Below are 22877 nucleotides of genomic sequence, written 5' to 3'. Positions count from 1 at the left end.
TTGCTTTTATTCCAATAAGACAATATTCCTACTTAGCTAGTTTTACATGGTGCATGAAAATGAGTATTCCTTTAATATTCCTGTTCATGTGCAGCTGTGCATACGCCTTAATAATTCCTTAACATTTATCACATCAAAATATGGAAGCATAAAAAGCTGCTTGTGCTATAATGTCTGAATATTATATCTTATTGTATTTTATGATAGTATTCTACTGTGTGGGTCTTCTTATCTACACTTCACTGACTGAACAGAAGACAGTACTGACAATGATCAAAGTTGGAATGGTGTCATATAATGGATTGGTGTTCATCTTTATATGGTAGCCCTGTAATGAACTGGCAACACATCCAGTGTGTACCCTGCCTTCCCTTGATGGTAGGTGGGGTAGGTTCCAGCCCCCAGACAGCCCTCCCGAGGATTAAGCACATCAGAAAATGAATGAATGAATATTACTGTGCATGCAAACATAGTAACTGACAAATGTGGCAATCGGTCATGTTTTTCATACAGACAATCACAGTAAATAAAAGTGAAAAATGCTGTAGTTCTTACTTGTCTCTGGAAGTGTTATTTTGCCCACGTGTTGACCTGTTCCCATTGTTCCATTTCCAGCAACACTGAGGTCCATTTTTACTGTACAAGTAGGAAGATTCTGTGAAGGACTGACACTGCCATGGGCTGGTTTTTTAGCTACTGGTGGAGGAACTTTTTCTGATCTGATCCCACCATTGGAGAAAGCCTTTGAGTGGTCAGAGAACTGCATGAGTTCAGCGGCCAAACTTTGCTTCAGATTTGCCTGAGTCTCTGGAGAGGAGGCGGCAGCAGTCTCTATGACGACCTTTTTAGTGCTCCGGGAGAAGATAAAGCTGGCGGTAGAGGCTGGGGACTTCTGCAGGTCACAACCTTCTGGGGATTTCAAAGACAGGGCCCCTGGTTCACTTACAGAGCTGTACGTGGACGTCCTCATACTTAGCCTCGATGGAAGCCCGTCCCTAGAGGACATGGCTGCAGTCTTCATGCGTATGGCTTCCTGTAAGCGCATAGAAGGGGTGTTCAGCATCACAGAGGATGTTTTTAGTGTCTGTGGAGGAGACTTCAGAGACAGAGACTTGCGGATAGGTTTCTGTGGAGTGCTTTGCGGTCCTGGTGTTGAAACGGGGCTGTTTTCTTGAACCCCCAGACTCTCATTTGTTGACTTGTCCTCTGAAGGGGTTTTTATCTCATCTTCAGCCATGTTGACTGATCTGAGGCGAACCATCTGAAGCAGGGAGGGGGTGACAAGAGGAATATTAGCATCTTCTTTGGGAATTGGTGCACTTTTATGGCGGGAAAGGAGCTCCTTGCTTCTGGTGTCTCTGTTTGCTACACTGGGCTGTCTTCTGAAATTAACAGCAGATGTTAAGTTCTCCACTGGCAGAGGAGGGGCTTCTGGGGCAGTAATTGGAGGTGGAGCACTGACAAGAGGCTCTGAGGGAGTTGGCCCTTCAGTTTTCACAGAGTTTTGCTTCAGACTGTTGGTAGAAAGTAAAACAGATGCTGGGATTTCTGGTTTTGTAAATGGTGGTAAAGGTGGTGTCTCAAGTGTGGGAGGTGTGTCATTGTTAGATGAACTGTCCAACACTGGTCTGCAAGAAAACTCAACAGTTGTATTAGCTTGTAAAACTTCCTTGACAACCTCTGGTTTGTTGTCAGCCACAGGTTGAAGGACATCAGGAGGTTTTACTGGTCCACGTGTTTCAGCATCACTTGAGAGGATGACTGTCTCTTCAACATTTTCTGGTAGCCTGTTTTGGACCTCTATTTTCATGATAACTTTGTCAGTTTCTTCTGGCACACTGTCTGTCGATACAAGGGGAGGAGGGGGAAGAGGGAAATCAATGTCATCCCCTCCCTCAAAGACAGAGTCCCCTTCCAAAGGAGGTGGAGGAGGCGGCCAGCAACATTCTGAGACTTGGATTTCTTCCTGTACTCTTTGTAAATCATCAGGAGCCACAGATACTGACGAGGGAGGTGTTTTTCTCGATAGAGGGGGTGTAGGGTGGTAGGAAGGTGGAGGAGTAGGTGGAGGTGAGTCTTTATTAGCTTTAGTGACGTTGATAGAAAGTGTATGAATGGATGCAGTTTCACCTCCATCTGTAACTTCATTCTGTGAGAAGGTTGTGCGGTTCTCAACAGGTAAATAAACTGTTGAGGCACTGCTACTCTCTTCCATTTGTTGTTTCTTGACTGACTGCTCCTCTGATAGTGGTTTTTCTCTGTTTATTACTGTCATGGGTTTCTTCATGACCTGAGGGGGGTCTTTCTTTGGGAGAGCCTCTGTATCTACCACTAGAGGGCTGGGGACCTCTTGGCATTGAACATCTGTACCTGCTTCTGTCCTGTCCTGGATTAAATATGCTTCCTGTTTTGTACCTGGACATTCCTTTTTCTGTGTAGAGACACCATCAGGGACTACAGGAACTATGGTTAGTAAAGTCAGAGGCTGTTCCTCAAGGGATGGTTCTCTGTTTTCTGAAGAGTCTACCATAGGTTTGTCTGTAGTTGTATGTTTTTCAACTGGTGACTCCTCGCCAGATTCTGTTTGGGTTCCTGCTTGTTTCATTGTGCTTTCCTCCATTTGTCTTGATGCCTTGTTGTTGACATTAACATAGGGTGCACAGAGAAGCTCAAATGTGTGTCTGTTGTGAACCCATGTCTCTGGAGGAGGTGGACATGGTGCTTTGACTTTGGGAGGGGGTGGGATGTTTAACAGATCTCTGATTTCCACTCTCAGTACTGCAGAATTGCTACAGGGTGTGGGCTCTTTTGTGGGGATTGTAAGACTAGGGGTACATTTGGAAACATCTTGGTTGACTGGCTCAGGTGTACCACATGATAGAGAGGTAAGAGAAGGTGAAGGAGAAGCTGCTGAGGATGAGGCCCGAGACACAGATCTCTCCGGTTTGACCGGCGTCTTCTTCTGTTTGTCTGGGGAGGTTGGTGAAATGCCTTTTGGGGAAAGTGTTGGCGTGCCACTTTGACTGGAGTAACCACTGGAAGGAGACATTGTCCGTTCAAACTTTCCCCCATCTGATGGTGTTTTCTGAGGGGAGGAGCCACTGGACTCTAATTGGGGCTGTGGTCCTCCATCCTCCTTGGCGGGGACTTGAACAATGCTGTCAGTATCGGAGGAAGCATCTGGTGAGTTAGTGTTTGATAGAGGGGTTAGGATCCTGCTGTCTTCGGCAGTAACTGATTTAATTTCATTGTTTCCTACAATGTTCTCTGCTGCAGTCCACACCTCTCCAGACACAGATTCATTTAGAGTTTTGCTGTCCACCAGTGCACCGGCATAAGCCCTGATCTTATTATTATGTAGAGAGTTTGTTCTTCGTGGGGGTGCTGGAGGTTGCTTGGTCTTTACAATAGAAAGACTACGAGCAAAGTTACGTTTGTTCTTTGCATCCTCAGCAGCAGTAACTGACTGTGATATGAACTCTTGAACTTCACCAACATTTTCATGCTTGGTGATGGGGCTGCAAAGTACATCAGTGGAGCTCTGGAGGCTAACAAGGTCTTGGTTCTCACCAGACTGCACTTGAAGGCTCCCCTGCCCACTGAGACCCACTCGCTGTGACTTATCACTATATGAACTCCCCTTAGAAAAGGTGGGGGAGGTATTTGAAATTATAGTCTTTGAAGATGGTGTCTCGCTAAGATTTGACCCTGAAACTGATGTGGGCATCAGTATGGAGGTGTTGTGGGAAATGTCAGTCTGAGAATCATCATCGTCTGATCTTCTGGACAACAAAGGACTGACTGATGAGTCCCCAGATGCCAGGCTGCTTTTGCTTACAGTGCGAACACTCCCACTATAGCCGACACTGCTGCCTCGTGTCCTGCTACCGTGGTCGATCTCAATGACTTCAATGGAGGCCGGCAGGACTGCATTAGGGATGATTGTGGACATATAGGTTGCCTGAGGAGAAATGGACATCACTGGACCCTAGAAAAGACCAGAAACATTAATGTTTATAGCTACAGGTGACAAGTCAGAGTGGTCTAATTTGCATTCACGTATTGTACATCGACTGAATGCATCTGGAGACCAGTTTTTTAACTCCGGGGTTTTCACAGCTGGAGTTTTAGTTTGACTAAATAGGGCTCTGGTTAATTTTTCCCCCAGGCTGGATTCTTTCAAGCAAGTGCAAATGCAGTAATCTCAGTTTAGTGTAGACCAAAGCCACACAAGACCCTTTAGAACAGACGGTCTTAGTGCAGTCCTAAATGAACTCTGGAGGGGCTCGTTTGTGGCAGGACCTGACCTGACCAAAGGTGTGCTTTTCATTCTGGGATGCAGTTGTTAATACTGATTTTAATACTGACCATAAGTCTTCTCTTAGTTTAGAAGACATCTGTGATGGGTCTTCAGTTTTCATTCTCTTTCTAACCACAGGCCTAGATATGAATGTTTCCTCTCAGTCAGTTTCTCAATTCTGCTTGTTTTCTAAGCTACTTTATCTCTAACGATACCACAAGGTACAGCATAACCCAACTCCCTAAAACTTCCCAGGACAACTCCAAGGTCTTGCATTCTGTCTGTTTTTATCTTATTTTCTTTCTTCTGCTTAGCGACAGCATCATACATCATATTAACCAATGCCATTTAAGCTTAGCGCAGGCTACTATAAGTTAGATTGACTTCCTGGACAGGTCAGAACTGACTTCTGAGAGAGGGCGAAGCTTCGTCTGTCAGTTTCTCACTTGTGCGCAATAAAGAAAGGCCTGATTGACAACCAATCCATTCTCTACGAATTTCTTTGTTGTTTACGCCTCCATGACACAGCAGTGTGCAAACTAGTAAATTCCAGTATAGGAGTAACAGCATCTAGTCAATTCCATGTTAAACCCCTTGTATCCAATTTCTGCTATTTGAGGTCTCTAAATCCAAACAATCATAATGTCACAGATGTTGGGATGATGATGGGAGAAGATCTACCTGATGTGACTTCGGCAAGACAAGGTAATGTGTTAAAGTAATACATATTCATGTTGTCATGCCGATGTCATATCATTCTAATGAAGCAGCCTCACATGATGTTAAATGTTGACATTACTGTAGTTGTTTTTGATGCCGTTGACAAGTGACCAAATAAAATTGATGGTTATATTGAACAACAATAGCAGATGTGTCTGAATTTGGATATTGCTTAAAACATTTGATATAATGTAAGGACATATGTCAAAATATATAATGTTGACATCAATGTTTTTAGATATTTTAATGTGGAAATGTTACATTTGGTTGCTTCAAATTGCACGTTTCTCTCACAGAAATCTGTCATAGCCTGGAACACAGTGCATCTTCCATCAATGTTTTTTTTTTTTTTTTTTCCTGCCTCTGCAGATGGTTTGGAGTAATGCATTCTGGGTCCAGATAGCTCTCCTAAGGAGGGGAGTGTCTAACAATATGAAGTCTGTTTTCAAGAACCTTGTTTTTTTCTCTGACCAACACTTACACTTTGATTGTTGCATCACTAATGTTCAGACATGGTCCTTTCAGTTGAGAAATATTGCAATAATCAAAACCATTCTGTCAGCAAAAACATTTTAGTAAATACTTGTCTTTTTGCATTTAGACTACTGTAATATTTACTCCCTGGTGTCAGTAAGTCCTTTGTTGCTTGTCTTCAGTTGCTGTCAGGTTCCCAATTGAATTTACAGGGTGGGGAAGCAAAATTTACAATGAGCATTTAGTTGTTTTTTCTCAGCAGGCACTACGTCAGTTGTTTTGAAACCAAACATATACTGATGTCATAATCATACCTAACACTATTATCCATACCTTTTCAGAAACTTTTGCCCATATGAGTAATCAGGAAAGCAAACGTCAAAGAGTGTGTGATTTGCTGAATGCACTCGTCACACCAAAGGAGATTTCAAAAATAATTGGAGTGTCCATAAAGACTGTTTATAATGTAAAGAAGAGAATGACTATGAGCAAAACTATTACGAGAAAGTCTGGAAGATACTATTAAAGAAGAATGGGAGAAGTTGTCACCCGAATATTTGAGGAACACTTGCGCAAGTTTCAGGAAGCATGTGAAGGCAGTTATTGAGAAAGAAGGAGGACACATAGAATAAAAACATTTTCTATTATGTCAATTTTCTTGTGGCAAATAAATTCTCATGACTTTCAATAAACTAATTGGTCATACACTGTCTTTCAATCCCTGCCTCAAAATATTGTAAATTTTGCTTCCCCACCCTGTAGTTATTTATCCCATTTAAACAACAGTTCTTAATTCCCTTCACTGGCTTCTAATCAAATACAGAATTGATTACAAAATCTTACTGATTACATATAAAGCCATACATGGCCTGGCCCTACCACACTTAAAAGAGCTCCTGAGACATTATTCCAGCTTCTGTACTCTCAGATCATTAACTAAAGGACTTATTCCACTTTCTCATTGTAAATCCAAAGGTGGCTGTGCCTTTGCCGTCTTGCCTCCACATCACCTTCCTGTTTTAATCTGATCAGCTGAATCGGTTTTGTGCTTTAAGCAGTTGCATAAAACACCTTTAAAGGCCAGCTTTTTTTTTTTATCTAAGACCATACTTTGGTTTGCACATTTGGGTTATATTTGATGTATGTCTGAACATAATATACTCAGACATGTATTTGTGAAGCACTTTGTACCTTTGTATTTTAAACAGTACTACATAAATAAAAAAAAAAAAATATATAGCAATAAGGCCAAAACCTCTCCTAAGTGCACCATATTTAGGTAGAGTAATATGATGTTGCTCTAACCTGTGGTTCTTGTAGGAAGCTAAACATTTGTGCTGGAGAGGAGCAGGAAGTGGTCATGCCAGGTACTGCTACAGATTTGGGTCTTAGCATGGAGGTGGGGCCAAGGTGGGGGCTGAATCCCTGGAGGTTGTTGTGATGCTCCTCTTGGTACACTGCCTGGAGGTGCTTCTTCAAGAGCTTCTCATCTCTGGATGTCTGCTTTTTAGAGAAAATAGGACAGAGGAAAAAAACATAGACGTGGCAAAGAACTTGTATAAAACTGTATGATGACACAAATTGTCAATGCATGTCTTATAAAAATCCTCACCTCCAGCTCTGACAGGTGCACCCTCGCTCCTTCTTTATTTGCTATTGGAGTCCCTCCATCCACCGTAGGTATGATGACAACACTTGACTGGCTCTCGCTGACCTGTTTATCATGGTCAGGAAGCTGCTGGAACGTTGAGTGCCGGTGCAGTGCTGTAAAAATGCATGTTAATATCATATTTCTTAATAAGGCCACATTATGTCTTGTGGTTGTGTAATAATAATGTGGACATACCAAGCTCTTTTTGGACCTGGTTGGGGATGCCCATGATGGTAGTCCTCCTGCCCCTCTTCTTGGTCTTTTCTATCCGTTTCACTGGATGTAGAGGCTTGAATGTAGAACCTGAGAGCCAGAGGAAAACCTTTACTTAGACTGAAGAATGCACAGTAAAACTATGATGCACAAGAGGAAAACTAGATTGAGGATCAGATTGATGGAGCTAAAATAGGAAAATTCAGTATATTTAGAAACACTATATCTGAATTTCGAAAAGAAAGTTGAACGTGTGGATCAGAATACAAATCACTTATATGGCTCATCACACATACACATACAGAACTTCATACTTCATCCTTCTACTGTGATGTGCAGAGGCAGCCGCAGTGCTTTCTCCAGACACTTTGAGTAACCGAAAAAAGCTTCAGCTGTGTATATGAGTGTGTGGGAAAAGTGTATGTGTGTATGTCAAGTTCCTCTCCTTTGATTTCACACCATAACTGCAGAGGCACCAAGCAGCTGGAATGAGGATGTGCATGCTAAATAAGTACATGCCTGTGAGTTGTCATATAACAGCATAACCAAGAACAAACCTTAAACTGTTACAGACACAGCTGTAATGATTATCTCCTATTTCTCTGAGATGAATGAAATATGGATTCTTCCTGTACTGCATGATTGAAAAAAAAAAAAAGAATTAATGCACAAAACAGTTTACCTTGGCGTGTGAGTACAGGCCTAGTTGACACGGCAGAGGTTACTGTGGTATCAGTATTCCCGGTGGTGGATCTTGACTCCGGAGAGGCATCTCTGTCCTTGGAGCTGATATCCTGCTGCGGACACAGGGTGGTTGTAGACTGCAGGAACACACACACACACACACACACACACGTTAGTGCTTAGAAATGTGTTGAAAATGATCAAAGAGGTAAGCATTAGAGGGTTTTTTGTACTTACAGCAATAGTGTCATCGTCAGGAAAGGTCACTCCATTCTTGTTTTCTGTGTGGAACAAATTGGTAAGATTAATACACAATAACCTGAATATACACACATTCTATTAATAAACATGCATATACTGTATGTAAAGAATAATGTAACCAAGATCCATCAGCACAGGGGTAGGGACTTATCTGGGCTAATTTTGCAAAAATGACTGGCACTTACTAAAGTAATAACCGATGAGGAATAATTCAACTAAAAATATTGTTTAAATAATACTGGACTGATTTGAAAAAAAAAATATATAGATTTTTTTTAACTCTACAGTGTGTTATACAGAAAGAGCAAATCATAGTGTTGTTCTTGCCATTTAAGTTTCATTAATCTATTAACACAATTAAATTGCTTATTTGTGTTGAAAACGTCACAACTGTCAACACAATTATCCTGAAATAATACTAATATGATCCAAAGGCATCCTCCAATTGGTGCATGTGTAACATTCCATCACATTGAAAATAAATACGAGCATACACATATGCATGCATTCATAATTCATAATCAAATAAATAAAAGCTTTACCTAAAAGATCCCTCTCCTATGTCTTAACCATTGCTAACTTTATGGAGCTATGGTCAAATGTGTTGCAAAGCTTTATTCATTGGTTTTATATCAAAAATCTGCAACCACTTACTACTTACTTACTTATTAAAACCTAAATGTTCCAGTCTCTAACATTGGTCTATAAGCAAAATGCCTCCAGAAAAAAGTAGTAACATATTAACAATTTGAACCACTAATAAAGAAAAATTAATTCAAAAATGCTGGTTGGTTGTACTAAATAGTAAGATACAGTATTGGTTCTAAATGTAAAATTTTTATGATTTAATGAAATTCATGGAGTTTACTCAAAAGGAATGATTTTCTCTTGAACACTGTCAGTATATTGAATACATTCATTTTTCCACATTCCTTCTAATGTTCATTTATCATATACATTGGACACATTAACCAACCAGTACTTTTGTCATTTATTTTCCATTTCATTATGTAACATTTTGCACATCTTATCTCTGCAGTGGATATTTTCCAAAACCTTGTCCACCAGCAGTACACTATTATCTCCTTACATTTTCTTAGGACTAGTAAAGGCCCACTAAATATGTCTGACCTTCCTGTTGTAGTATTTTCAGTCCCTCCTGGGCCTCAGTGTGCAGGTCCTCCAGATACTGTGGCCTGCTGCCCTCGATGAAAACATTCTCCTGGTAGTGCTGTGAGGCCGTGTAATGCACTGACAACCTCTTGTGGTCTTCATTCCCCTTTGGCCCAGCTGTTGATGTGACACACAGACAAGGTTATTTGTTGGAGGAATCGCAGACAGAGGTGAAATGATGCTAGGCTAACACTGAGCAGCTTGTAGGCTTTCCATAGGTCCTCTCAGGATAAACACAGACAGACAGGTACAAGTGTACTCAACAGGTGTGTCTTTTCTAGAGCTTTTCTCAGCTTTGCAGTGAACCCTCTGCACCTCCATCTGGCATGAGTCTATGTGTTTTAATTGACACAGCACACTCTCACAGTCTCCTCAGTCAAGCAGCTGGGTGGGCAGACGTCCCAGCCTGGTCAAGTGTGCAACATTAAACCAGCCTGCCTAATCTCGCCGCGTATCTTTCTTCCTTGCTTGTCCGTTGGGGATTAGGTAATCTGATTGTCCACATGTAAAGATGCCGGTGGGCCTCCTGCTGTGGAACTTACTAGAACAGTCTCCCCTTCCAGAGGACATTACTTAGTGGTTCAGGGCAGCCAGATATCGCAGAGACCAAGTATGATATGCAGAAAATACAAACCTACAGTTACCACCTTGGGGGAATTCCCCAGGAACCTTTAGAGGATCTCAGTACTTTTCCACCCAAGGGAGCAGGTGATTAATTTACTTCTGGGAACTTGATTTTACACCAAAACTAGAGTCCTGACTTGCAGCTGTTTGCCTCCATGTAGTAGTCAAGTGTATTTTGGTGGAAGGGAAGTTCTCTCCATAGTTACTCCAACAAATCTATTCTAGTGGGACTGCTTTTACAAAGGAGTAGTTTCATAACAGAGAAGTGTTTCTAAAGAACATGATGATGTCAAAAATAAAGTTGACCTTTGGCCTTTTACATGCAAACTGTTGTCACTTTTTGCAATTTACTGTATTACACATTTGGACCATGGTGGAAATAGAGCCAACCAACAGTCTAAAAGAACATACAAGCTGTGTGGACTAGAGTTGCAGCCACTTCCTACTGAGCAACACTTTTCTGTTTTGCTGAATTTCTTTTAATTTATGAATGCCTCGCCAGACCATCCATGAATTAGTAAAACCATGATGCTATAGCATAATGGGAGTACAACCTATGGAAAAACTATGTTGTTAAGTAGCTGCTCCTTTTGCCAGTCAAGCTCAATACAAGGTGTCCACTTTCCCTCCTTTGTCATTTTCAACACTGCAGGGCTTTCAGTTTCCACTGGTTAGGTAATACTGTGTGTGTGTGTGTGTGGTCAGTCATACTGTACATGTCTGTGTGTTCCTGTAGGTGCATTTACAGACTATCCCACCCCTATCCACCTTCACTCACACAGGTGAGGCAGCCATTCCTGCTCAGACACAATACCCTCCCCTGTCTGTGGCTGTGGGAAATCTCTGTTCACTGTGAACAAAATCCAAGGAACTAAACAACCAGTTTCAGGACTGCAATGCTTGAGACACCATTAAGGACTTCATCACATACATTATTCACATTTAAGGGTTCCCAAAAAAATGATGTGATGATTTGGAAAAGTAGCCCTCGTTTGGTATTCTGTCAGATCACTGCAGGAGCTTAGGGCTTTCGGTTGATTAAGACGATCGCCAAAAAAGTCAGTTAAGCTCTTTATCTTATTAGAGAGACCCCCCAAATTGCCCTCAGCGCTAACTCTTATTTGCCAAAATGTGTGTGTTTGCAGATAAATGCAAAGATTGGCATGTGAAATCAACTATCATAACACCTATCCACCAAGAAACACAACCTCAACACAAACTTTTTATGGTGAGAGAAAGTTAACTAGACTCCAGAAAGGTCCGTCATTGCAAAGTTAAGAGCATTAATGTATGAAAATATAGCACTGTAATTTGTGCAGCTTATAGCTAAGGCTACAGCTTGTCATATTCTACTGTTTGAGTCAGCACTCACCCTTCTTTTTGAAGACTGACAGCAGAGAGTGGATGCTTTTCCTCAAGTAGACCACCATGCCTAAACTGGCAACATGACAGATATGAATTCCACTCTTAAATGTAAAAAAGAGGTAAAAAAAAAAAAAAAAGCTGCAAGTCCTTCTTCTCTGAGCAGCAAACAAGATGCAGATGCTCCACACTATGCAGAAAAATCAAACTCTGAACAGGAAGACGTCATAACTGGACTGCTGTCACTTCGAGTCACTCTTCGCTCCCTCTGCAGACTATCTGAGTGACTTGGGAAGGACAAGTGCACAATAAGATCTGCTCCCAGCCAGGCAGCCTGTCCCAGCTGCCTTATCCCTGAGTCTGATACCCTCGTCCCTTCCCCCTTCTGCTCCCTCCCTCTCTGTCTATTTTCCTCTCAGACTGTCTCTCTCTCCATTGCGATTCTCTCTCTATTGTCAAATGAATGAACCCCCTCGGCCGACACAACGGCTGTCAGAGTTTGGCTTTCAGGAGGCATCCACCCCCACCCCATGCAGTATAAACAGACACGTGTGTGATAATGCCCGTACACCGACCATGTGAATCTTCTCTTTAATTAAGTGGAGTGGATTCCCTTTTTATGTTGAAATTTTTAAATTGTAAATAAATCATTCAATAAAAGTCATGTCTCCTTAAGTATTTCATGAGCTGTCAGGGCAAGTTTTTTTCAGGGGGGTTGGGTTCACATTGAGTTGTGTGGGTCAGCAGGACAACACCCACACACATCTAAACTGCAAGTACAACAAAGGTAGAGCTCCAGCACAATCACAAGGAAAATATTAAAGGAGAAAAGACATGATGTCACACGTAGCACACTGTGTTTATGGAAGTAAATATGGAGTTTACCGGGTCCTGCTTCATCCAGCACAGAAATGGGACATCTGTCATATTTCACTGATGTAAAAGTCAGATGAAATATGACAGAACTGTTCAGACAGTTGCATACAAAACATTAGACATGCATCTGATTTAGGACCACATGTGAAAGTGGCCTGGGTCTGACATGAAAATAAATCAGGTTTGTGCTTTTCACACTGTTATAAAAAAAAAGCAGATATAGGTCACATATGGGCAAAAACATCACATTTGGGCCACTTTTGCCTGCAGTGTGAACATAGACCATGTGGAGGACCAAGGTTGGATTTTCTGCAGAAATGATTAAGCCATAAAGACCCAAACAACTGCCATCGAGCAAAAATGTCTACCCACCTAAAATATTTAATTCCTGTTGATACATGTAAATAATTGGTGGAAAATGCAGTTTGTCATCTTTTCATAGTCATCAGATATGACCCATTAGGATGTTTAGAGGCTCCATAGTGAACGTGGAAACACTGTTGTTTTCTACAACATTGATTCATCAGTAAAACCCATTGAGTTTGAGAAATGACAGTGGATGGAAACACTTGGTTTATGTTCAGTTAATGATATATTTTACTGAAAAAGTCATTTTTTTCATTTTCATTGTTTTGATATAATAACCATTGAATTTACTCTGAGCTTTTATGAATATCTACATGATCAGTGAATTAAATAAGAGGAAAATACCTGATTTTAACTGAAAAAAACATAAAATATAGAGGATAATATTATCATAAATAGTGATAAATCACTTAAGAAATGTTAAATTAGAGAGAAAAAGTTTGGGAAGTGCCATAAAAGTAGCACTGGGTCTTTATGGGTCAAACTCACCCTTGAGATTTTCATTACTTTTCTTCTTCTCTGCAGAAGCGACGATGTGCAACCCTAGCTATTGTTAGTTGACAGGTGGAGTTGGATAATGTCAACAACGATTAGATCCTAGCACAAAGTTCAAGACAAAGCTCACAGCCTTTAATATAGGGGCTAATGCTTGACAACACTTAAAATATGTTGCTCTACGTTGCTCTTGCGATCTATATTTAAATCTGTCTTCGCTGTTTGCACCTTTATTGTCTATTTATTGTCTCCTCAACCCCCTGCTGTTCATTGTTATATTCTGTGTCTATAGTTATATGGTTTAGTGTTTATAGGTTATAGTTATATTCTATTCTATTTTTTGATACTTTTTGATATTGTTTTCTACTATGTTCCTTTTGCACCGTGGCGCTTTAGAGTAGTTTTGTAATTTCAGTTTTCTGTATGTGATGCACATATGGCAAATGACAATAAAGTTGACATTGACTTTGACAAATGCCAGGCTTCACCCAGACGAGTAGAAGACAAAGCTTAAAAAAGATGAAGATCAGGCTTTTATAACTGTGTGTGGATTGTGGTCAAGTCATTTCAAACATGGGAGAGGCAGCGCTAGCTAATTATGCCCCATCATCTTATTTTATTCTTATTTGCTGCTCGAGTCCTCACTAAGACCAAGAGAGTGGACCACATCACTCCAGTTCTGAGGTCTCTACTCTGGCTCCCTGTCTCTCAGAGAATAAACTTTAAAATTCTCTTGCTAGCATATAAAGCACTGAATGGTTTAGGTCCAAAATACATCAGAGACCTTCTAGTCCAGTATGAACCATCCAGACCACTCAGGTCATCTGGTGCAGGTCTGCTCTGTGTTCCCAAAGTCAGAACTAAACATGGAGATTCAGCGTTCAGTTTCTATGCTCCGTATATCTGGAACAAACTACCAGAAAATATCAGGTCTGCTGAGAGTCTGAGTTCTTTTAAGTCAAGGTTAAAGACTCACCTGTTCACTGCTGCCTTTGACTAAAAGGCTTTTGACTTTTTAAATTTTATATTCTCTTTTGAAACTCTGCACTGCAACTCTTTTACTTTAATATTTTTGGGTTTTATGTGTTGTTTTCTTACTTGCTGTTTTTAATCACCTTTTACATGTTTCTTTTATACTGTTTTAAATATGTTTCTTGTTCTCTTGTCATTGTATTTCAATGTCCTGTGTGAAGCACCTTGAATTGCCTTGTTGCTGAAATGTGCTATACATATAAACTTGTCTTGCCTTGCCTTGCCTTATTTTACACAGATGTTTTAGAGCATGTCATGGAAAAGTCACAGAACCTAATGGTAACCTTGATCACTGCAACACACATAAGTGGGTGGAAAGATGTCACATGAAAAGAAAAAAAGTGTGAACACAGACATAACACACATACAGAATATTACTAACCTGATCATGTTTAGAAATGAATTAAAAATAGATGGCATAGACTTATTACATCTTATTACATCATTATCCTAAAGGTTTCATTGAAAAGCTTTGAAACAGATGGTGCAACTTTGATGTAAACTTTAAATAACTCACCAAAAATAATAATTTTCTGTGATAGATATATACTTCTGGCATATTCCTGCTTTCATTTATCATGTATGTACTGCTAGAAACCAGTGTTTTTGTGTCTCTAATCAGTAATTACAATACTAGCTGTAATTAAGCTAAAGTAACAGCCTCATCATTAATACACTTATTTTAGGATTAGAAGTTGTGTATGTCCTTGTCCTGTCTCTAATGGACGCCTTCAGCATCATGTTTCTCTTTGACACTCTGTCTCATTATCTAAGGGCTACAGGGGCTGAAGTTGACAGTAGAGGTTGCGTCCTCGCGGTGAAAACTAAACCAATTCATTGTATGTTTGATCCTCCTTTGCATCACTTCTCCTGTGTTCTCTGTCCGCCCTTTGTCTCTGCTCATCTCACTTCCTTCACATCTCCTCTTTCCTTGCATTTCCCTCCGTCTGCCCCCTTTGCCTTATAGCCACAAAGGTCTAGTTGGAGTTATAAATAGCTGACACAGCCTCAGTTCATCATCACAGCTCTAATGCTGCTGTGTCTGAGTTTATGCAAGTCTTCTAATGTTTCCTGACAAACTGCAGAGAGTACGAAATACAACACGCATTAAAAAAAAAAAAAAAAGCTGCTAATAAGATGATTGCATTGCTGTTCTTGGATTATTGTTCTGTTTTAAAAAGGGCACTAACATCCACAGGCTGCATGAATGGGTGTTTTTTTTCAAATCAAGCGGCACAACAGGGGGCTACAGCTGGTCCATACACCCGCACCAGCTGGAGGGACACGGTAGTAACACAATTACTTTCAACTATACACACACCATGCCTCCTTGCACCACAACAAACTCATATTAAGACTGTCAGCACATGGGAGAAGGTTATCCTCAGGACTTTGAAGCAGAAAAAAAAGAGTACCAAACCATGATCTTTTAAAACTGACCGAATATTTGTGTGGTTAAAGCTCACGAAAAATTTTGTAGTCTAAACCAATAAAAATAATGATGAAGAAACTGAGAATAGTCAATAAAAGTCTAAAAATCATCATATATGTGTTTAAAAAAATGTAGAATAAAGAATACGCATTTGTACAAATTCTTTTTACCTTGTTTATTCGTTATGTTTCTCTGGTACAGAGTTGGCCTTTTGTATATTTTCAGTATTTCTTTGTATTTTTGTATATTGTCAGTATTTTTCAGTATATGTTTTCAGAATAATTTTTGTGTGATAGATTTTATATACAGTCTTTCTTTTGCACTTTAATATTTCCAACCTGCTCTTTTACAGTATATAAACAATGACAAAAACTTGACAAAAAAAGTATCTGTATTTGTGTATACACGTGTATAAGCAACTATTAATACAATAAAATGGAAATACATTGATTAAAAAAAAAGAATCTGAAAACAGAGGTGCTAAACTGATTTCTATTCTATTCTATTCTATTCTATTCTATTCTATTCTATTCTATTCTATTCTATTCTAAACAATCTGGGGTGGTGGTACTGTTCACTGGTTGCTGAATGGCTCTTTTCTATCTTAGTTTGTCTTTTTTTTTTTACTTTCTCTGGAGGTTTCTAACATCTTATAGATGTTGTTGGACAATAAACCAAAACATAACATTAATTTCTGTCATTTTTTGGATGCATAATGTTGCTGATCCTAGACCTGACCAACTGAACCAATCCTATCCCATAACATTACCCCTTAGGCTTATACTGTAAGCACTAGGCATGATGGGTAATCACTTCTTATGCCTCTCTTCTCACCCTGATCCACCCCTTACTCTGGACCAGGGTCAGTCTGAACTCATCAGACCACATGACCTTTTTCCATTGAAACACAGACACACACACTCTTTCTGCTCTCTATCAAACTGATGAATGTTGAAGAAATGAGAAGTTACTGACTGCATTATTTAGAATTAAAGAACATGTTGCTGAAACATATTAATTATCCAATAGAATATATCCATATATCCAAATACAATAGTGCATTTTACAAGGATGTGTAGTCATAGCAGTAATCATAGCAGACAAACCCTCCCAGAATCCTCTTTGGCAGTCCTGTGTCATACAGTAACTCCTTTTTAACTCTTTCTACTGCCTTATTTAAGATTTTTCTGCCAGAAACCTTGAGGCTAAAATCTCTTTTTTCATGATTCTAAGCATCTCCTCTAAAGAAATTTCTACCCTGATGTCTGGGGTCAGACCGGCCAGTACTGCCCAGGGTTCTGGCTCTGACTCTGCCTCAGGGCGAGCGGGTCCTGGAATAAGACGAGGCATTCGGGAGAGCAGCTTTAGCCTTGGGAGCATTGCCAGAGGATTAACTTTGCCAGTGGCTTAACCTGTCCATCTCTTCACATTGCACCCGTTTACTTCTGACATTTGTTTCCCCCTCTATCAGCACTGCTCATCTCACTCCAACAACCTTTTGCTCAAACAAACCTCTTTCAATTTACATTTTACAATAACATTTGTCTACTTTAGGCTTGAAATATGCTCTAGGTGACATTATTCATACTCATGGATTCCTAATCCATATTAATGTGTGCAAGACAGTGTATCAATAAGGCACATGCAGCAGCTTATGAGCATGAGAAAAGAGCTTTGTTTTGTGGTCAAGCATCGTTTAAGATCCAAACACTCCCTTTCCTCAAAATGAAATCCTTCCACACCCGGTCCCTTCAATGCAGACCTTTACTATGTGCCAGTTTGAGGGTCTCTGCACCGCCTGTTGTTAACCAAGACCCCTCATATCAATATTCATTAGAGGGCCTAAAGAGACACCATCTGGTCCTGGGGGAGAGGGCAGAGGGGACAGAGGGAGAGCTCCAAATGCCTTTGATTCAACACAAACAACACACCATTCCACTGCACAAGCTAAAGCACACACTGCATTACAATAGAAGAAAAAGACAGAGTGTCAAACCTACATATATTTTCTACATTTAAGAAAGAAAAAGTAGAATTTTGGAGGCTACTTGAGATTTAGATTTATTGTCTTGATTGTGTATTTCTGCAAATAACACCATAAATCAATGATTGTGCTCTGTTGGTAGCTCATAAAATTAACTAAAACATGTCAAGTTAACATGTCAAGGGCCACAAAGCACTCCCCTCACTAAACTAACATCATAGTTAACTATAATAATATGACACATCTTTTATTTGATCAGCATTTAATACTCCTGTTTTCAAGTGTAGATGAGTGAAACATACCTATATTTTTATTATAATCAAGACAAGACTTCATCACATCATTGACAATGGCCAATTTAATACATTAATAACACACTAAATCTGTATAAAAAAAAAAGTTACATCTGTACTATTATGAATCAAGAAATGTCATGTCGCCTCACACCACTTGAATAACAATATGCTTATAGATGATTATGGATTTTTTTCCCCCAATGACGCTAAAAACTATGAAGTATTGCAACTTTAACCCATAAAGACCCAGTGTGACTTTTGTGGCAGTTTCCAAATTAATTTTTTCCTCTATTTAACCTTACTTAATTGATTTATCACCATTTAGTATAATATTGCCCTCTGAATTTTGCATTTTTTCCAGTGAAAATCATTTAATTTTTCTGTGTTTAATTAACTGATCATGTAAATCAGGGGTGCCAAACATGCGGCCCAGGGACCAAATGCGGCCCACCAAAGGGTCCAGTTCAGCCCCTGGGATGTTTTTGCTAAGTGCAAAAATTCCACAGTCTTGAATTGAATTAAGCAAAAAAAAATTTAGCTTGAATTAAGGAAAAAATCTTCAATTAAGCCAAAAAAAAAAGTCTTCAATTAAGTAAAAAAAAACCTTGAATTAAGCCAAAAAAAAAAAAGAAATTTTCAATTAAGTAAAAAAAAAAAATCTTCAATTAAGCCATAAAAAATCTTCAATTAAGTAAAAAGAAAAATCTTGAATTGAGCCATAAAAAAATCTTCAATTAAGTAAAAAAAAAAAATAAAAATCTTGAATTAAGCCAAAAAATAATCTAGAATTAACAACTTTTTTTTTCTTTGTTTTAGTGCAAAAAATAACATTATGAAAATATTTACATTTACAAACTATCCTATAACAATAAAATGTGAATAACCTGAACAAATATGAACAACCTGAAATGTCTAAAGAAAACTGAGCACAATTTTAAACATTTTTCTGCCTGTTCCACAGTGTTTAGTGTCTTTGTAGATCTGATCCATAATGATAACAAATGATAAGTTGAGGAGTAATACTGTTAAAATTGCACTAAATTTTCGTACGTTTTTGAATTTAAATTTCAGTTTTTTCAGTTTTTCTTTCTTTTTTTTTTTTTTTGGATAGTTTATAAAAGTAAGTATTTTCATAATTTAATGGTTTGTTTTTTTTTACACTAAAACAAAGACAAAAATTTGGAGTTGTCATTATTTATAGGTTATTATGTTATTATTTTTCTGGTTCGGCCCACTTCAGATCAAATTCCACTGAATATGGCTCCTGAACTAAAATGAGTTTGACACCCCTGATGTAAATGTTTATAAAAGCTCAGAGTAAAGTCAAAGGTTATTATATTAAAATAGAAAAAAAAACTGAAGAAAAAGTCACTTTTTCAGTCAAATCTATCATTAACTGAACACAAACCTAGTATCTCCATCCACTGTCATTGATCCAACTCTATGGGTTTTACTGGTGAATCAGTGTTGTAGAAGATGACGGTGTTTCCACGTTCGCTATGGAGCCTCTGAACGTCCAAATGGGTCATATCTGATGACCATGAAAAGACGACAAACTGCATTTTACACCAATTATTTACATGTATTGGAAGGATTAGTGGATGAAGAGTTTAGATCAGTTGATGCTTTTGGTCGACGGTGGATGTTTAGGTCTTTATGGGTTAAGTGTATATTAAGCCTGGTCTACATTCAATTATAGAAGGTGAAGGTGATGCATCAGTAGCAGCACAGCACCATGTGTACAGATATAAGAGGAATTAGAAGAAATAAAATGAAAAGAAAATATTAATAACTATAGAAACAAGCAATTGTACATTAGAAATACTAGTAATATGTAATATAAGGAACAACAATAATAATAATATGAACAATAATAATAATAATGATAATGGTAATAAGCAATAAAAAATAGCAGTATAGACTACTGCTCTGAAATGAACCACTCCACTGACTACTGCAGACATCTGAAATATCAGTCCAACCAAGTAGAAATGGTCAGACGTCATCCCTCTGAGGAGAAATCACTCAACAAAGCGTGTCATGTCTTGTACACACCCATATAACGCCTTAGTCCACTAGAGAGTGCTATATCAACCCTGACTGAGCCTGCAAGTATGAGACTGCAAAAACAGCAGGTCATTTGATGAGGACGTTCACTGTAGAATCTATGACTCCCATTGGACTGACCAAGCCCAACACTGACGCTAACACACACACACGTAGACACACATACACACTTATCGGAAAATGTAATACAGCGACCGCAGGCTGAGTATGAGCTCACACCACAGCTTCGACTCACCCTCTCATTCGCTGCACAGGAGACGAAGGAGGTAAACAGAGAAACAGTCAGAAAATGAGAGAGAGGAGTGACTGCCGTTGTGTCTTTTGTCTTAACCTCAGCATCAGTATCAGGTGGATATGTAGGCCACTGGACCGTTAGACCTGATGGGATTTCCACTTCCTGTCAGCCTGGGCTTGAAAACATAATAATGGGTGTGTGCCTCAGTGTTTATGTGCTCTGTTTGAGAGAGTGACAGGACTGTAAATGTACTAAACAACACAGGTGAAAATAAAATACTGACCATCACACTTTTAATACAGGTGCTGTCCACCGGTTCTAAGACACATAAATGACACGGTTGTAAAAAATGAGGACAACTGGCGCCTGTTCCAGACACAGAACTGGGATTTCCTCATTCTTGTTTCTAGAGGCAGCCCAGATTTAGGCCAAAAATACTGCAGTTTTCTATTGTCAGAGTAGAAACAACAAAAGACCAACCCTTCCCCGGTGCCAACTACTTTCATGTAACAGAAATGACAAAATAAGTTACAGTTACTTACATAAACATAAATTTGTAATTGGTTTAACTAATTGTAATTAACCCTTAGGGACCCCCTCAGGCCATTTCCGTATCTCTTGTCATTTTTCTTGTTTGATTTGGTGATAATTATGTCTGTGTTACAGTTTATGGCGTGGATTTCTGCCAGAATGTTGTTTTTTTTTTTTTAATGTCAGTTACTCTTCTCTCTCATACATTAGAACATTTTTTTCTACACATAGCTCTTAAACCACTTCAGCTCTTCTCAAAACTATTGAATGTTTAATCATTTACAGGATTTTAACCCTTTAGATGCCAGTTCCTTCTATTGGATAATTACTGCAGTGATTAATATGTTTCAGCTACAAGTTTAACTCTAACTGATGCAGTAAGGAGCTTCTCATTTCTTTAATATTCATCAGTTTGATAGAGAGCATAAAGATTGGACTGTTATTCAATGGAAAAAAAAACAACATCTGATGTGGTCTGATGAGTCCAGATTGACCCAGTTCTAGAGTGATGGGTGGATCAGGGTGAGAACAATATTTACATGATGTTAGAAACCTCCGGAGAAAGTGAAAAAGACAAAGAAAGAAAACAGCCATTCAGGAAACAGTATCAGTTGTGAATCAGTTGGAACAGAACAGAACAGAACAGAACAGAATAGAACAGAACAGAATAGAATAGAATTTTTGGTCACTGTTACAGGAGCAGGGAAAAACAGTTTAGCAGCTCTGTTTCCTATTTAGCAGCAAAAACACTTATAATAATAATAATAATAATAATAATAATAATAATAATAATAATAATAATAATAATAATAATAATAATAATGATGGATTCAATTTCTATAGTGCTTTTCAAGGCATCCAAAGCACTTTACATTATTGATTCATTATTCATTCACTCTCACATTCACACACTTGTGGTGGGAAACTGCATTTTGTATCCACAGCGGCCCTGGGGTAGGCTGACGGAAACACTACAAGACACAACAAGATTGTCATTAATGAGAAAGGAGGCATAATTGTGACCATTTTCAAAAGGAATTACCAATTTGTTAGACATGTTTGTGTTATATTATGTTTTTGTTTGTTGAAAAATAATAATAGTTGAGCATTGAGACCCTATGTATCAGATATGATACAAAATTGAAACTCATACATGGAAATTGATATTTTAATTTTTTTTTTTTTTTTGGGGGGGGGGGGGGGGGGGGGGGGGACTGTTCAGAAGGACCAATAAAGGCTCCAGTTTCATAGAATTGGAATTTTCTGTCAATGATTTAATGGTTCAGGCTTCACAGGGTTAAAGTGCAAAAAGACTGTATAAAAATATCACACAAAATTATAATGAAAATCTATACTAAAAAGTATTGACAATTTTCAAAAAACTACAACAACATACTAAAATATATAAAAGCCAACTACATACTATAGATAAAATAAATATATACAACATATAAATATATTCAGGCAGTATAGGATATGTACAGGTAAAATAAAAAAAACAACAAAAAAACGAGGTGCATGGGTTGTGATTATTGCACTGAGGAAGGGTGAATATTGTATTGCATTAATGCATGGAGTTGAGGTTCTAGTAAAAGAATCTCCTTTACCATAATCATACTGTAGCTTGTGATCCACATACTCCTTATTTGTTTTGGTGCTTGTGATTAGAATCAAAACATTCCAATCCTAATCCCTGTTACATTGAGGAGCTTTTATTTAAGGTTTGACATTAATCAGTGTTGAGTTGTGAGGTTTACACCACCTGCTTTAAATTACGTCTTCAGCACGGTTCGCTGCTGGGAACCAGTCGTCTACTGACGTTGGCTAATTTCATTTCTAATGGATGTCTCGGTTACACAGCCTGTACATGGAGTTCTACAGAAGGGACTTTTATCATGAAATTCCTCATGCTCACTTATTCCAATACCATGGACTTCATGTAAGTGCGTGCAGTTCTTCATAATAACCTTCATAACAGTCCTGTGTTAGAAAACTTACTCATCTGATCTCATCACATTCTGAGTTTGTTTGGATAAAGACGTGATACTTTTAAGCCTAGAAATGCAATAGTTGCTTTATTATGAAGTGGCAACCTGTCATT

At 38.8% G+C, this 22877-nt stretch overlaps 1 protein-coding gene across 3 annotated transcripts in view; it reads right to left on the bottom strand.

Moving 5' to 3' along the window:
- Window positions 1-22877, bottom strand: part of nhsl3 (NHS like 3) — a 62424-nt gene that overhangs the window by 1501 nt on the left and 38046 nt on the right. For 2 of the 3 annotated variants that reach the window (XM_030148197.1, XM_030148198.1), the window contains 7 exons: window positions 9435-9593; window positions 8280-8323; window positions 8041-8179; window positions 7341-7448; window positions 7107-7258; window positions 6800-6997; window positions 556-3988 (listed from right to left, as the gene is read on the bottom strand). In XM_030148197.1, the coding sequence (XP_030004057.1) occupies window positions 556-3988; window positions 6800-6997; window positions 7107-7258; window positions 7341-7448; window positions 8041-8179; window positions 8280-8323; window positions 9435-9593 (4233 nt within the window). Of the gene's footprint in view, window positions 1-555; window positions 3989-6799; window positions 6998-7106; window positions 7259-7340; window positions 7449-8040; window positions 8180-8279; window positions 8324-9434; window positions 9594-11472; window positions 11800-22877 lie in introns of those variants that run through there. The other variant, XM_030148199.1, reaches the window with a different exon arrangement.

Source organism: Sphaeramia orbicularis, chromosome 11 (assembly GCF_902148855.1).
Source record: "Sphaeramia orbicularis chromosome 11, fSphaOr1.1, whole genome shotgun sequence".
Taxonomy (NCBI): Eukaryota; Metazoa; Chordata; class Actinopteri; order Kurtiformes; family Apogonidae; genus Sphaeramia; species Sphaeramia orbicularis.
Note: the sequence above shows the minus strand (reverse complement) of the source record. Positions and strands in the feature narration are given on the sequence as shown.